The sequence below is a fragment of the Peromyscus leucopus genome, chromosome 4 (genome assembly GCF_004664715.2).
Source record: "Peromyscus leucopus breed LL Stock chromosome 4, UCI_PerLeu_2.1, whole genome shotgun sequence".
NCBI classification, from domain to species: domain Eukaryota; kingdom Metazoa; phylum Chordata; class Mammalia; order Rodentia; family Cricetidae; genus Peromyscus; species Peromyscus leucopus.
The window spans coordinates 101,760,183-101,774,862 of record NC_051066.1 but is presented as its reverse complement, the minus strand read 5'-3'; the positions used below and the strand labels follow the sequence as shown (position 1 = coordinate 101,774,862).

General features: G+C 44.7%; 1 protein-coding gene across 2 annotated transcripts in view; it reads left to right on the top strand.

Annotated features, from left to right (window-relative positions):
• Nucleotides 1-14,680, top strand: part of Secisbp2l (SECIS binding protein 2 like) — a 49,215-nt gene that overhangs the window by 30,410 nt on the left and 4,125 nt on the right. For both annotated transcript variants that reach the window (XM_037205192.1, XM_028858279.2), the window contains 6 exons: nucleotides 619-788; nucleotides 2,088-2,220; nucleotides 3,755-3,917; nucleotides 6,582-6,802; nucleotides 8,435-8,589; nucleotides 11,248-11,467. In XM_037205192.1, coding sequence (XP_037061087.1) covers nucleotides 619-788; nucleotides 2,088-2,220; nucleotides 3,755-3,917; nucleotides 6,582-6,802; nucleotides 8,435-8,589; nucleotides 11,248-11,467 — 1,062 coding nt within the window. The remainder of the gene's footprint in view (nucleotides 1-618; nucleotides 789-2,087; nucleotides 2,221-3,754; nucleotides 3,918-6,581; nucleotides 6,803-8,434; nucleotides 8,590-11,247; nucleotides 11,468-14,680) is intronic.

Genomic DNA, 14,680 nt, shown 5'->3' with positions numbered 1-14,680 from the left:
TTCATTAGTGGGCCTTGGCCAGTTGTAAGGATATCTGTCCCCTCCTTTTAGATGTTTTTGTAACTTAGGCAGTCTTCTCAAAGTGACAGGAACATTCTGCTAGAGTAGAGGGGTTGAGATTGGAGGCTTAGAAATATTAGAAGATCGGGGTAAAGAATGGGGGTGTAACAGGTGCTGGGGAGCACTGAGTGGGTGTGAGTCAGCTTTCCTTCCTGACGTTCAACTGAAGGGGAGCCGTAGGCTGCAGAAGTTTTTAAAATGAGGTGAGTAGCTGACTCTGTAGGCATGAGGAGAACACCAGAGGTCGGCCATTGGGACTGGAGGTCAGTTGCAGAGAATGTGCCCGCTCAGTTGCTGCAGTTGAGTTGAACTAACAGTCCAGGCCTACTTTCAGAGCTCTCGGTCGCTGACTGCATTGGCTTACCTTCCTCATCTTAGGGAGGTCAAAGACTTGGAAAGAAGGTGTGTCTGAGGGACTCTGCTGAGCCTGTTACTACGACATATGTTTTATCCTTTTCCACCGGAAGAGAACGCTTGTGTTTTTTGAAGGTTTGCTATTGGAATTGTCCAAGAGTGTGGATTTGGCTGCAGTAGTAAAACTAACCTTTTTGTTTGCAGTTGCCGCCGCCGCTGCTTTCCACGCTAAAGACACTGCTAACAGAAAGCCTTTAACCAGAAGTCAGCCCTGCTTGACGTCCTGCAACTCCCTGGACGTGACTTCCGCTAAAGCAAAGAAAGGGAAAGAGAAGGAAATGGCGAAGCTAAAACGGCCCACAGCGCTCAAAAAGGTACCCATCTGGAAATGCTTCTTTTATAGGATGGTTAAGGGTTTCCTTTTCATTTCTTTGCAAAATCAGTGGTGTTTTAGGAAGCAGATGTTATAATATATTTATCCTCTTGGCTATCTGTGACTGGTTAATTCAAAACCAGCATTGTATGTAAGAAGGCCCTACAAAGTGAATTTTTCTATAAGGGTTAGAAAATAAGCAACTAGACATTTCATATCCCCAAACACTAAACTCCTTAGGAATCAGAAGTCCAGATCTTTCCTTCCTTTGCATGTTTTTCTCTTATGTATATATGTGTGTGCATGCATATGTGGGCATGCTTGTGTGGCAGCCTGCATGTAGAAGCCTAAGGTTCATGTCCCAGCTTTCTCGATTGCTCTTGATCCTGTTCTTCCCTATTCTTTAAGGAAGGGTCTCTTAGTTGAACCCAGAGCTCACCAATATGGTTGGTTTGGCCAGCCAGCTTGCTTCAGGAGTCACATGTCAGCCTCCTGGGCTCTGGGTGGTCTGCCACACCCACCTGGCATCTTTGTGCGTTTGGAGATCCAGACTTCAGTTGTTACTGTACAGCAAGCGCTTTATCCAGTGAGCCATCTCCACGGCCATGCCTCCCCTTTCTTTTCTCTCTTTCCCTCCTCTCCTGGCCAGCCTTCCCTTCCCCTCCCACCTCTTTCTTCTCCTTCTTGTCTCCTCGTTTCAGTGCTGGAGATCTGACCCAAGGCTTCATACATCTGAGACAGGCACTCTGCCTCCTGGCTAGCTAGCCCTGGACCTTAGTAACTTCAGGGTTTGCTCTGCGTGTAGTAGAGCAACTTCAGGTCCTCTTTTTCACTCCCCTCTTCCTTGCCTATAAAGTGATGGTGGTATCTGCTTTGTTTAGTATTAGAGGGTCAGAGTGAGGCAATTCATTCCTGAATAGTTGAAAACTGTGGAGTATAAGTCACATGAACTGTATGATTTCCAAACTTATAGTCACTGTTTGGGAAATCCTACTTGGTCGCCTAGGAGCTCCAGATTGAGGCGGATGTGGCGTGTTGGTTGTTCTCAGCACCCTGCCTCCTTATTTGAAGTGTGTCTGGCTGTGCACTCTCAGCTCCCCCTGTAGTCTCTGTGCAGCATTCCCTTCCACTTGCCATTTCTGACATACCAGTCACATTTGTACAGGTCAGCTTTTGTGCAGTGGGGTAATGCAGCCCACTGCGCTCCTCAGGGCTGTGCCTGTGTTTAGTGTGACATCGTAGTAGCTTGTACCTAGCTGAAGAATGAGCGGTAATTAAAGAGCTGTGCAATGGATTTCAGGTTATTTTGAAAGAAAGAGAGGAGAAGAAGGGACGTCTGACTGTGGAACACAGCGTTTTGGGAGCTGAGGAGCCAACAGAAACGCATTTGGACCTCACCAGTGACTTGCCTCAGGAGACTGCCTCCCAGGAAGGTGAGGGCACCTCTCTACCATAGCAGTCTGCAGTGTTGCCACGGAGAGGAAGCCTTGCTGGCTGTGCCTCAAGCAGAAGTTGCACACTGTGTTTTATGTACATGGATTTGCATGGGGTTTTTTTGAAGGCAGATGGCTGAGAGGGTAGACAGGTGTGACATATCTGATCTCTGACACTTTGGAGGCCAGATCCATCATTTGTTGTAACATCTCAAACATTAGGCTCTTCCCACTGCCTGGGACTCCTGGGATTATCATAAGACCTCTCGTTCATCATCTTTTACATCAGGAATACTATTTACCAGTTGTTTTCTTTATAGGAATGTTTTTCAAATCATTTTTTTTATTGTTTTCCTTTCTTGCTTTGGGGGAATTAATGCATAAGGCACAAGGACTAGAGAATTGCAAAGCAGAGCAAAGATTCTATTCATACCCAGGACATGTAATTCCAGCAGATAGGTTCTAACTGGTACAGTAAGTAGCCACACAGCGTTTTGCAGCAGGGTAAATCTGATTTGCACAGAAGTCAAGCAGGAGTTTTTCAGTACTTTTAGAAAAGTTTATTCATTTATCTAGGATGTGCTTGGCTTGGGTTCCCCTTTATTCTCAGTATGATTCCCCTTAGATTTATGTGTGCCCATTCATCCATTCATCCCTCTGATTTTGATTAATAGATACAGAAGGTGTTCAGTGAGTAGTGGAGGGAAGAGACAGGAAAACAGAATGATCAAAGGCTGATAATCCAGTAAACAGATAGGATTAATGTGTGACTTTGTTAATTATTAGATTTAATATACAAATTCAGTTCTTGAGTTTACCTGTTGAAGAGAAGGAGTAACTTAGTAAGAATTGGTAGAGTCGATAGTTTGCATCTAAAAGTGTTGCTACCTAAGCCCAGAAGCAAAGGCCAGATAAGTAGGTGGGGAAGAAGAGAGTCAGGAGAGGGGTCAGGAGATGGTGAGCAGGTATGGGTATGGAGAGTTGGGGAGGCTGAGCAGGGGTGGGTGTGGAGAGTTGGGGAGGCTGAGCAGGAGTGGGTGTGGAGAGTTGGGGAGGCTGAGCAGGGATGGGTGTGGAGAGTTGGGGAGGCTGAGCAGGGGTGGGTGTGGAGAGTTGGGGAGGCTAAGCAGGGGTGGGGCCTGGAGAGTCAGGAGAGAATGAGTAACATGGGATGTCATTGCCACTACCAGATAGAGTTAGAAAGATTTAAGAAATGGATGGCCAGACAGAGATGTGTAATAATGCCATGCAGAGAGGCGCGGGTCTCTGGGCGGCTATGTCCTAGATAAGTTTGCTTCCCCATCTCCTCTGTGGAAACTTCTAAGCTATGCTTGTCCTTGGATATAATAGTATCTCATACTTCATTCTTTTAGTTTGTAAGAAATAATAATTTGTGATAGGAGAATGCCTAACTTACTTACTCCAGAGAATTAGGGTATGACCCGAGAAGTCTACCATTTAGTTGTCCTTGTCCGCTTGGGGCTTCTTAGCATTTGAAGTTGTCAGGTGCTTCCCTTTCACCTCTTATCTCCAGATACTGGACTGAGCATGCCCAGTGATGCTTCACTGTCTCCAGCAAGTCAGAACTCTCCGTACTGTATGACGCCTGTGTCGCAAGGCTCTCCTGCCAGTTCTGGCATAGGCAGCCCGATGGCATCATCAACGATAACCAAAATCCACAGCAAAAGATTTCGAGAGTAAGTTTTTTGTTTTTTTTCTCTCGATATTGAGGTCAAACAGTTGAAGGATCTTGGTTGTTCTGAATTTGTATCCTTGTTACCTAGTAAGCAGAGCACGGTGGAAGGCAGAGGTTGGGCTGCCCTTCTCTTGTTCAGCAGGGTGTGGTCTGTTTAAAGCAGTTCTGATGTCCATGGAATGGGATTTCACAGCAGTAGGTTTTCTTTATCACGTACGGTGTTTCTATCCCAGATCCTGGCCTCTTGCATCAGATGTATATTATAGATGCATGTTATGTATATGTGCATATAGAATGTAATGTACCGTGGGTTTTGCCCCTCCAAATACTTTTTGGGGTTGGGTTTTTGTTTGTTTGTTTTATTTTTGGTTGTTTTTTGTTTTTTTGCATATAATACAGGTACTTTGAAAAGCTTGCTAATTAGTTAATAACGTATAACATGGTTCTTTGTCTAAGTCCCTGAGTTTGTCACATAAAGCCATGTCATTTTGTTCTTGTTTGTTTTCATTTTTATAGTGCTAGAGATTGAATTCAGGGCCTCTTGCTTCCTGGTCAAGTGTTTGACCACTGAGCAACACCGTCAACCCAAGCTCTTGCTTGTAAGCAAATATGTGTAGGTTTAAGAATTAGGATAATTAGGGAATCACTAAGCTAACTGCTGTGACATATTTTAGTGTTTGTGTGGATGAAGTGGTTTTACCTTAAAAATGACTTCTGAAGGAATCCTGGAGTGAGAGTCAGTGTGGTCCGGCAGCCTCTGCCCTGTTCTGCTCGCTCCTCAGCTCTAGCGTTTGAGCAGAAGCCTCTCTGCAGGCTCTGAGCAGCTAATTATATGTCAGGCCGCAGATGTGGAACAAATGAAACACGTGGAGAATAAATTACATATGTATGAAACGAACAGCTTGAAACGGGAAAGAAATGTAGTTGATGTTGAATCCTTTGAGTGTTTATGATGGTTAATCTTTCCTCAATCCACCCATTTCTATCTTCTGAAATTGTGTCATACTTGCCTAAACATTTTCATGCAAAATGTGACATTCCCTGGACATGTCTTCCACCATATGACGCAGACTACCTGTCTCTGGTGGAGGTGAGGTAAGAGTTAGGATGGTTGATGGTCCACAAGTAAACTTGGATGACTTCCTCACCCTGCAGTTAAGTGCACAGCAACCACACACTTTGTTTTTCTGATAGAGCCGACATGTTCAAATGACCTCTGATTGCTCTGTTGGATGTAAAAGCCTGTGACTTTTACCCCAAGGCCTCAGTTTACTGATTGAGTTCATCATCCATAGCCATAGGTTTTCAGAACCTCTAACTAAACTTATTTTCGTTATTGGAAAGGCTTTCATGGTTCAGGCTCAAAGGATGAAGTGTTTTTAGGTTTCTTGGCATGTTTTATAACATTTTTCCTTTTAGCAAAAGGTTTATTGGGTATACTGTAAGGACCAATGGGCTATGCAGTAACAAGAACTACGGTCTTGACTTTTTTCTTTAATGTAGTCCGTGAAGGGGTGGGTTACATTATGGCATGTTCATACCTAGGTATCATTATGCTTTGTGCTCATTCATGAACTTCTCCAGCTGCCTCCCTCTCCTACGGCCCACCTTACACTGCTTCACTTTCTGGTCCCAGATAGTCCTCTTTTCACATCACTACATTCCCATTACCTTAGCTGGGTGTGATGGCACACACCTTTAATCCCAGCACTCCAGAGTTCGAGGCCTGTCTGATGTGCATAGTGAGTTCCGGGACAGCCAAGTCTACGTGGTTGACCTGTCTTCAAAAACAAAAACAAATGTTTCATTATCTTCTGTTTTCCTCCCTCTTTGATCCTTTGCTACTTTCATGACTTGTGCTCCGGTGTGGGCCTGTGCACACACACAAACTTAAATCTAAATTCTACATAAGAGAAAGCATGCAATATTTGTCTGAGTCCGTTACTTTACTTAGCATAATGATTGCTAGTTCCATCTGTTTTCTTGCAAATGTCTTGATTTTATTTTTCTAGGCAGCTGAATAAAATTTCAGTATATATTAATAAATTTCTATCAATTTCATTTAGCCATTCATGTTGGAAAGCATCTAGGCTGGTTCCATTTCTTAACTGATAGGTTAGTATGGCGATAAAATGGGTACACATTGATCTCTCTGCTCTGTTAACTTGGAGTTCTTCAGGTTTACACCCAGGAATGGGATAGCTGAGCCCTGTGCGTGGCAGCTCTGATTTTCATGGTTCCCACCGTCAGCAGTCTCAGGACTCCTCTCTTCCCTGAGCGGATGAATTGTTACTAAGAGATTCAGAGGAGCGCGTTGCTTTCCGACTAGAGGCACCGCTAGTATTTATCACAGGGACATAAAAACTGTGACTGCTCAGAAAGCCAGCATTCCGTTCCTATCGTTAGGAAGTTAGTAATTAGTTCTGTAGTACTTCCCTGAGGCAGCCTGTCCTGGACTAAAAGCTACTTAGTTGAAATTCACAAGCAAAGATAATCAGTATTGCTGTTTTTCTGATTGACGTGTTTAGAAATTGTACAGACTGATGACTTTTTATAAAAATGCCATGTTGGATGTATTCTCCCTCAAAGATATTTCCTAATGTAAGTCTGTAATTACAGGAAATGAATTAGGATGGGATGACCTGGTTCTTTGCTTCCTTGCCAGATATTGTAATCAGGTTCTCTCTAAAGAAATCGATGAATGTGTGACCCTCCTTCTGCAAGAGCTTGTCAGTTTCCAGGAGCGCATCTACCAGAAGGACCCCGTGAGAGCCAAAGCCAGGCGGCGGCTGGTCATGGGGCTGAGGGAGGTCACCAAGCACATGAAGCTGAACAAGATCAAGTGTGTCATCATTTCCCCAAACTGTGAGAAGATCCAGTCAAAGGGTGTGTACACTTGCCGTAGAAATGTTTATCGTTTCTTCATTAGCATTGTAGGGAATTGAAACAAGCCCTGCAGCCGGGGACACGTCTATCTCTACAATACAGTTATGGAATAAATGTTGAACCTGAGAAATCTTCCAATACCTAAACTTGAGTAGGTGTGATTAAGACAGGATTCTAAAGGGAATCCTTGTGTGTGAACAGTGGTTAAGTATCTCCGTTGAGCCCCCAAGTGTCTGTCTCCGTACTGTGATCAGGCCAGAACAAGTCAGGTGCATCCACTTTGCATCTGTAGATTCTTCTCTGAAAACTTTACATAACCTTTCTTTAATGATTTTTCCTCTTTAAAAACAAGTAGAAAAAGCTGGGCAGTAGAAGCACATGCCTTTAAACCTAAAACTGGAGAGCAGAGGCAGTCAGATCTCTGTGAGTTCGAGGCCAGCCAGGTCTACAAAGCAAATTCCAGGACAGCCAGAGCTACACCTAGAAACTCTATCTCAAAAAAATAAAATAAAGACAGTTAGAAGAAAGGTAAGGATATCAGCTCCTGCTTATGGTGGAGATTTGTCTCCCAGAAACCAGTGGTTACACAGTATCTGAGGGAGGGTTTTTATTGCTGTGATAAAACACCAGAGCCAAGGTCAGCCGAGGAGGAAAGGGTTCATTTCCCCTTCCGTCTTATAACTCATCATTCGGGAAGTCAGGACAAGACCTCAAGGCAGTAGGCTGGAGACGGGTGCTGATGCAGACGCCATGAAGGGGTGCTGCTTACTGGCTTGCTCCTCCCCAGGGTTTCCCTAGCCTTGCCTTCTTATAGAACCTAGGACCACCAGCACGGGGATGTCCTCCCCCACAGTGTGCTGAGCCCTCCCACATGAATCACTAATTAAGAGAGTGCATGTAGCTGGGCGGCGCCAGCGCACACTTTTAATCCCAGCACTCGGGAGGCAGAGGCAGGAGGATCTCTGTGAGTTCGAGGCCAGTCTGGTCTACAGAGTGAGTTCCAGGAAAGGCACAAAGCTACACAGAGAAACCCTGTCTCAAAAAACAAAAAACAAAAAACAAAAAAAAGTGCACGTCGGCTTACCCAGAGGCGTTTTCTTAATTGGGGCTCCCTCTTGTCACATGACTCTAGCTTGTGTCAAGTTGACCTAAAGCTGACCAGCACACCTAGAGAGGCTCTTGGTTCGCCAGCCCTATTTGACCGTGGTGGTGGAGTAGGCAGATGGAGGCATCAGTAGCAGTGGTAGACATTGGTACAGAGAAAACACCAATGCCTCCTTGTTCATCTGTCTCCCTAAATATGGTCAGTTGTTACTTGAGCTTAGACTGAAACAAAGAATTAACTCCTGTTAGCCATTTCAACTAAGCTCTCCATAATAAATGTTTGGTGCATTGAAACTTGATCCCTGCTCTGCTAACCCTTCTAGATAGAGAAAATAAAATACTGGGTTTGAAGGAATTTGGGATTTAATTTTGAAGAAAGACAAATTTGTGTGTGTGTGTGTGTGTGTGTGTGTGTGTGTTTTACAGTTCAAGGAAGACATTGCTCTGCTGCAGTACTCTGTTTTTCAGCCTGGTTAGCTCTGACATGAAGGTGATTGAATGGAGGCCTTTCCACTTTGATTTCCTTAGGTGGCCTGGATGAGGCTCTCTATAATGTCATAGCCATGGCCCGGGAACAGGAGATCCCTTTTGTGTTTGCCCTTGGAAGGAAAGCTTTGGGACGCTGTGTGAACAAGCTGGTTCCTGTTAGTGTTGTGGGAATCTTCAACTATTTCGGTGCTGAGGTAAGAAATTAGGAGACAGGATCAAGGAGATGGTTCAGTCAGTAAATGACCTTCAGTCTGATCCCTGGCACCCACCTCAAGCCAGGCCAGGTGGTGCCCACTTGTCCTCACAGCACTGGGGAGCCAGAGACAAGGGTCTCTGGGGCCGTGAGAGAGCCAGTCTAATAGAAAAGGTGACTGGCCCTGAGGAACAGCACCTGCCGTTGGCCTGTAGTGCATGTGTGCGCACATACATGCATGCACGCGCGTGCGCGCGCGCGCGCACACACACACACACACACACACACACACACACACACACACACGAGGCATAATTTCTTTCTCCATCCGGTTAACACATGCTAAGAGTGAGTTAGTGACTCAGAGGAGTGGACCAGAGCTTCTTTCTTCAATATTTTCTTCTCTTCCCTTATATCCTTTAGTTTCTAACTGTTTCTGTCTGTCCTGCTTATAATACCTATTTTAATATCAAAATCATAAATCTTCATGCCTATTTTTTTAGTGGTTTCATTTAAATGCGTCATTATTAGTGGTCCATGAAGAGGCTGCTTTTAAACACTCCTCTTCCTCTATAAAAACAAATAGTAAGCATGTGTTTGGTAGCCGGCTGCAGCATTTCCTGCCCTAGAAGTCAGCACAGTTCTGGCCCTCTGAGCAGCACTGGGGTGCTGTCTGCCATGCTCTGAACCCACGTCATGGCCGTACCTCGATGAGAATGAAGAAAGCCTGTTGGGCTTCTTACTCTAACACGAATTCCTTTTCATAAAAACCTGGAACCAGTTATCAGGGTGAAAGCTGAAAGATCAGAGAAGCAGAGCAAGCCCCAGCCACCACCTCTTACCTCACCAACTCCTCAGCCTGAAAGAGCCTTAGTTCCTGTCTCCTCATGCCTTATATACCTTTCTCGGCCCACTATATTACTTACTTCCTATTGCTGGGATTGAAGGCATGTGACTTCCCACATATTGGTATTAAAGGTGTGAGATCTCAAGTACTGGAATTAAAAGTATGTGTCACCACTGCCTGGCTCTGTTTTTCTCCTAGACTGAGTCAATCTCATGTGGTCCAGCGTGGCTTTGAACTCATAGAGATCCAGACAGATCTCTGCTACCCGAGTGCTTAAGATTAAAGGCATGTGCCACCACTGCCTAGCTTCTGTGTTTAATCTAGTGGCTTGTCTGTCCTCTGATCTTCAGGCAAATTTTATTTAATACACAATATATCACCACATTTCCCATTGTCTTAAAATACAGTTTTATATATAAAATTCAACATACTCTGTATCAAGTCATGTTTAGAGTCTCTTACTAAACAAGACATTAAAACATTTGCCAGGAATGCCAGGCATAGTGGTGCACACCTTTAATCCCAGTGCTTGGGAGGCAGAGGCAGGCTATCTCTGTGAATTTCAGGACAGCTGGAGCTACATAGTGAAACTCTGTCTCGAAAAAAACAAACAAAACCCAGCAATAACAAAAACCATTTCCTTGGAGTGAGGTCTTTTTGAATGATGCTCTGGGAAGCACTAGGCTTTGTCATTGGGGTTGTTGTCTCTTTCGGGGCTTGAGAATGTCATGAGATAGAGCTATTGAAGTGTGGCTGTAGTGCTCTGTAAATATTGCCATTTTATTAAACAGAAGACTGCCCCCATTTCCACTCCATTTCACTTCAGGTATTTATTTCATTCATACTGACTTTGTTCTACTGAGGGAGGAGGTTTAGGTTAGTCTACATCCAGGCTCTGTATTCTGTTTCTATAATTACCCTTGGCTCAGTAATCATGCTTACCTGTTTTGTTATATTTTAACCATCGTCAGGCCCTAACCATCTATACAAATCAACTTCCTGTTAGCCTCTTTTCAGTTCTTCCCACAAGTGAGCATTGCAGAAAGGTTGGGTTTTTGGTTTGGTTTGGTTTGGTTTGGTTTGGTTTGGTTTGGTTTGGCAGGTGAAAACAGGGTCTCACCATGTAGTTCTGGCAGGCCTGGAATTCACAGAGCTCTGCCTGCCTCTGCCCATGCCGGGATTAAAGGTATCTATCTGTCAGCACACTTGGCTAGAGGACTTCAAATTCCGTTGGAAACTGCCATCTTCTCTAGCCCTGACCACCTCCCTCCACGTGCTCATTCCCTCATGGTCTAACCCAAGAAAGACCATCCCTGCCCCCACCAGCCTGTGTTTCTCTTGTGTTCCCCTTAATTGTGTTCACAGACTCAGCTGGTCCAAACTGCCCCCTCCTCACTGAACTGAACCTATTTTGAGTTCCTCAGTGATGCTCACAGTCAGACGTAATGTCTTTAAAAGCTACAGTGTTGTTCATTTGTTGGCGTTGTTTTGTTTTGTAAAACAAAAAGTTCGAAACCTCTGCAGGTGCCAGTCATACCCAAGTTCTGTAAGAGGAGAGTTGATGCGGGTCTCACTCTGGAGTGCCGACAGAAGGGGAGCGTGTTTGCTGAACCTTTGAAATGTAGTGCATTTAGAGGCCACTGCTAGCATCAGCTGTCTCAACCCCATGAGTATTCATAAGCCCCGTGTGTGTTAGGTGCATTTTGTAAGGTTCTGTGGTTTACTAACTGTCCAGATTTCATCAGGACTAAAAACGTAAAAAACTTAATTAAAAAAAAATGACTAGTCACAGAGGAACCTCTGTCTTTTTAGAGCCTGTTTAATAGACTAGTGGAGCTGACTGAGGAAGCCAGGAAGGCCTATAAGGACATGGTTGCCGCAACAGAGCAGGAGCAAGCCGAGGAGGCCCTGAAGAGTGTGAAGACGGTGCCTCACCACATGGGCCACTCCCGGAACCCCTCCGCAGCAAGCGCCATCTCTTTCTGCAGTGTTATTTCTGAACCCATTTCTGAAGTGAATGAAAAGGAGTATGGTAAGCTGACCCATACTGTTCTAAATGAAATAATTAAGTGGCCCAAACCATTTTGTATATAGTCTTCCATTGTATTTCCTGTTTGTTTTTATCCTTTTTTTTTTTTTAAAGTCTGGCCTTGAACTCACTGTGTGGATAAGAGTGACCTTGAACTTCAGACACCTCCCACCCCCTAACCCCATCTTTATCTCCCAAGTTCTCAGATTGGTGGTGTGTTCTACCACACACAGTTCATAAGACACTGGGGAGCAAGCCCAGAACTCCATGCAAACTAAGCAAGGACTCCATCAACTGAGCCACATCCAGCCCATATATTCTTATTCTTGATTATTATTATTTGGTTTAAAATTTAGTTAAGCTGGGCGGTGGTGGCGCACGCCTTTAATCCCAGCACTCGGGAGGCAGAGCCAGGCGGATCTCTGTGAGTTCGAGGCCAGCCTGGGCTACCAAGTGAGTTCCAGGAAAGGCGCAAAGCTACACAGAGAAACCCTGTCTCGAAAAATAAAATTAAAAAAAAAAATTAGTTTAATAAAAGACACATAGAATAAATAAAAAGAAAGTTTAAAAAATCAGTTTAAACATTATTATTAAAAATAGAATATTTGGCTGGGCATGGTAGCACACGCCTTTAATCCCAGCTCTTGAGAGACAGAGACAAGTGGATCTCTATGAGTTCCAGGGCCAGCCTGGTCTACATAGCAAGTTCCAGGACAATCAGGGCTACTGAGACTGCCCTTCTAAGACCTTGAAATTTAATCACATTTTGTCTTAGTCACTTGTTCCATTGCTATGAAGAGACACCATAACCATAGAAACTTATAAAGGAAAGCATTTAGGTGGAGGCTGGCTTACAGTTTCAGAGGTTAGTCCATTATCGTCATGGCGGGGAGCTTGGAGGCATGCAGGCAGGTGTTAGAGCAGTAGCTGAGAGTTACAACCAGGTCCATAGACAGACTGACAGACACTGGGCCTGGGGTGGGCTTTTGAAAGCACAAAACCTTCCAACAGTGACACTTCCAAAAGGCCACACCTCTCCTGAGGCTTCTGGCTGGTCAGCGGCGGCACACACCTTTCGTCCCAGCACTTGGGAAGCCTTAGTTTGTATTTTTAACACTCTACCTAAGAAGTAATGCTAAATGCTAAACCTCTCTTTAGGAAAAAGAAAAGCTGATGGAAGGAAATGCAAATGTGGCTTTCAGGCTTTATTTTTCATAATTAAATATATATGAAACAATAACTTATTTTAATTTCTAAAAGTATATTTATTGTGTGTGTATGTGCATGATAGGCTGTGGCACACCTATGCCATAGTATGTGCGATGGTGTTAGAGTACAGTTTTGTGAAGTCACTTCCCCATGGTTTCCAGGGATTAAACACAGGTTACCAGTCTTTAATAGCTGTTTTTAAAGATGTTATTTAGTGCCGGGCGGTGGTGATGCACACCTTTTTTTTTTTTTTTTTTTCTTTTTCTTCCAACACAGAGTTTCTCTGTGTAGCTTTGCTTCTTTCCTGGAACTCACTCTGTAGCCCAGGTTGGCCTAGAACTCACAGAGATCCACCTGCCTCTGCCTCCTGAGTGTTGGAATTAAAGGCGTGCGCCACCACCGCCCGGCCTGGTGATGCACACCTTTAATCCCAGCACTTGGGAGGCAGACGAAGTTGAATCTCTGTGAGTTCAAGGCCAGCCTAGTCTACAGAGCAAATTTCAGGACAGCCAAGGCTACACAGAGAAACCCTTCTCCCCGTCTCCCCCCAGAATGTTATTTCCTGTGTGGCAGCCACAACAGATGTGGTGGGAGTGAGGGAGGAATGATGAGGATGGAATAGCAAACAGGAAGCGCTTGTGAATGGTTATGTGAAGTGCGGTGGGTTCAGTCAGTGAACATCTGTCTCCGGGTCAGGAAGGAAGGCTCCAAGGAGTGGCCATCAGGACTGCCACAGAGCAGTGTATGCTAAGGCATAGCTTACCCTGTGATGACTGCAGGGACAGTGAGGATTTACTGATACTCGGGGTAGCTTGCATGGTCGGGGGGCAGGATGCAATGGGACCAGAAAGACAGGTAAGCAAGGTCAGGTCATGAGGGGCTCAGAAGAACTAAGGAGTCTGCCTCTGGTCTTAAGGACACCCAAAGCCAGTCGGAGATAAAGCCAGCTTGCAAAATAAGCTAGGGACATACAGCAAATGGACGGAGAGATGGAGGCAGTGACCAGATGTATTTTTGAGCTAAGTGGCACAAAGAAATGAGTTTGATGGGATAGAGGTGTAGAATAAGGAAGAAAGGTGGGCCAAGGGTTACCAACCGGCTTCTTGTGCTTTTACACTGTGAAGGATTGTGTTACTAAGGAGGTGAGCATGTAGGAGAGTGGACTGCCTCCATAGTAGGAGTGAGAGTCGGAGGATCTGGCCTGTGCTGAAGCAGCTGCAGGGAAGGAAGGCTGGCTGTTTGGTTCCCTTTCTGTATCCCCTGTCGTGACGAAGTGCCCAGTGCCGTCTGCATCCGTGTGTGTGTGTCTGTGTGTGTGTGTGTGTGTGTGTGTGTGTGTGTGTGTGTGTGTGTGTGTGTGTACCTGTAGCCAGGAAAGCTGATGTGTATTGGGTGTGGTTTCTCTTTTCACTGCAACATGAGGATGGTATTTATTACTCCTGTAAAGTACATTTTATGACTACAAGATAACTGGATATTTTTATTTAAAAAATAAACCTGGAGAAGTGGGAGAGCCACCCTCATCCTGGAGTCCTAGTCCGTAAAGATGATTTTGTCAACACTGTTGTATAACACGCAGTGTAAGCCGAGTTACATGTGTTATAAGTCAGATTTTCCAGACGTAGAAATACATGTTAGATTGGTTGTGTATAAATGAAACATATGACTCAAATTGTAGCTGATGTGCTTTTCCAAACCCCTGAGGTCAGAATTTTTTTTGTTGGACATCTTGGCTGTAATGCCTGTGAGTTGGGGGCCTCGAAGTCAGCATAGCTGTAGAGGACACGGACACCGAGAGTTAGCACACTGGCTTTCATTTGTAGGTTTTATACCTGAGCATCAGTAGCTCTGCTGCAGATGGCCTTCTCCTTCCGGACACAGTGGTGCATTCTGTCTCTTAGTTCTTTGTTTGAAGGCACATTGCTTTGAACATTTTTATAACATTTAAACTCATTGTAGAACAAACTAAATGTTTAATTTTCCCTCACTAAGTTGCTGAGCCAGCAA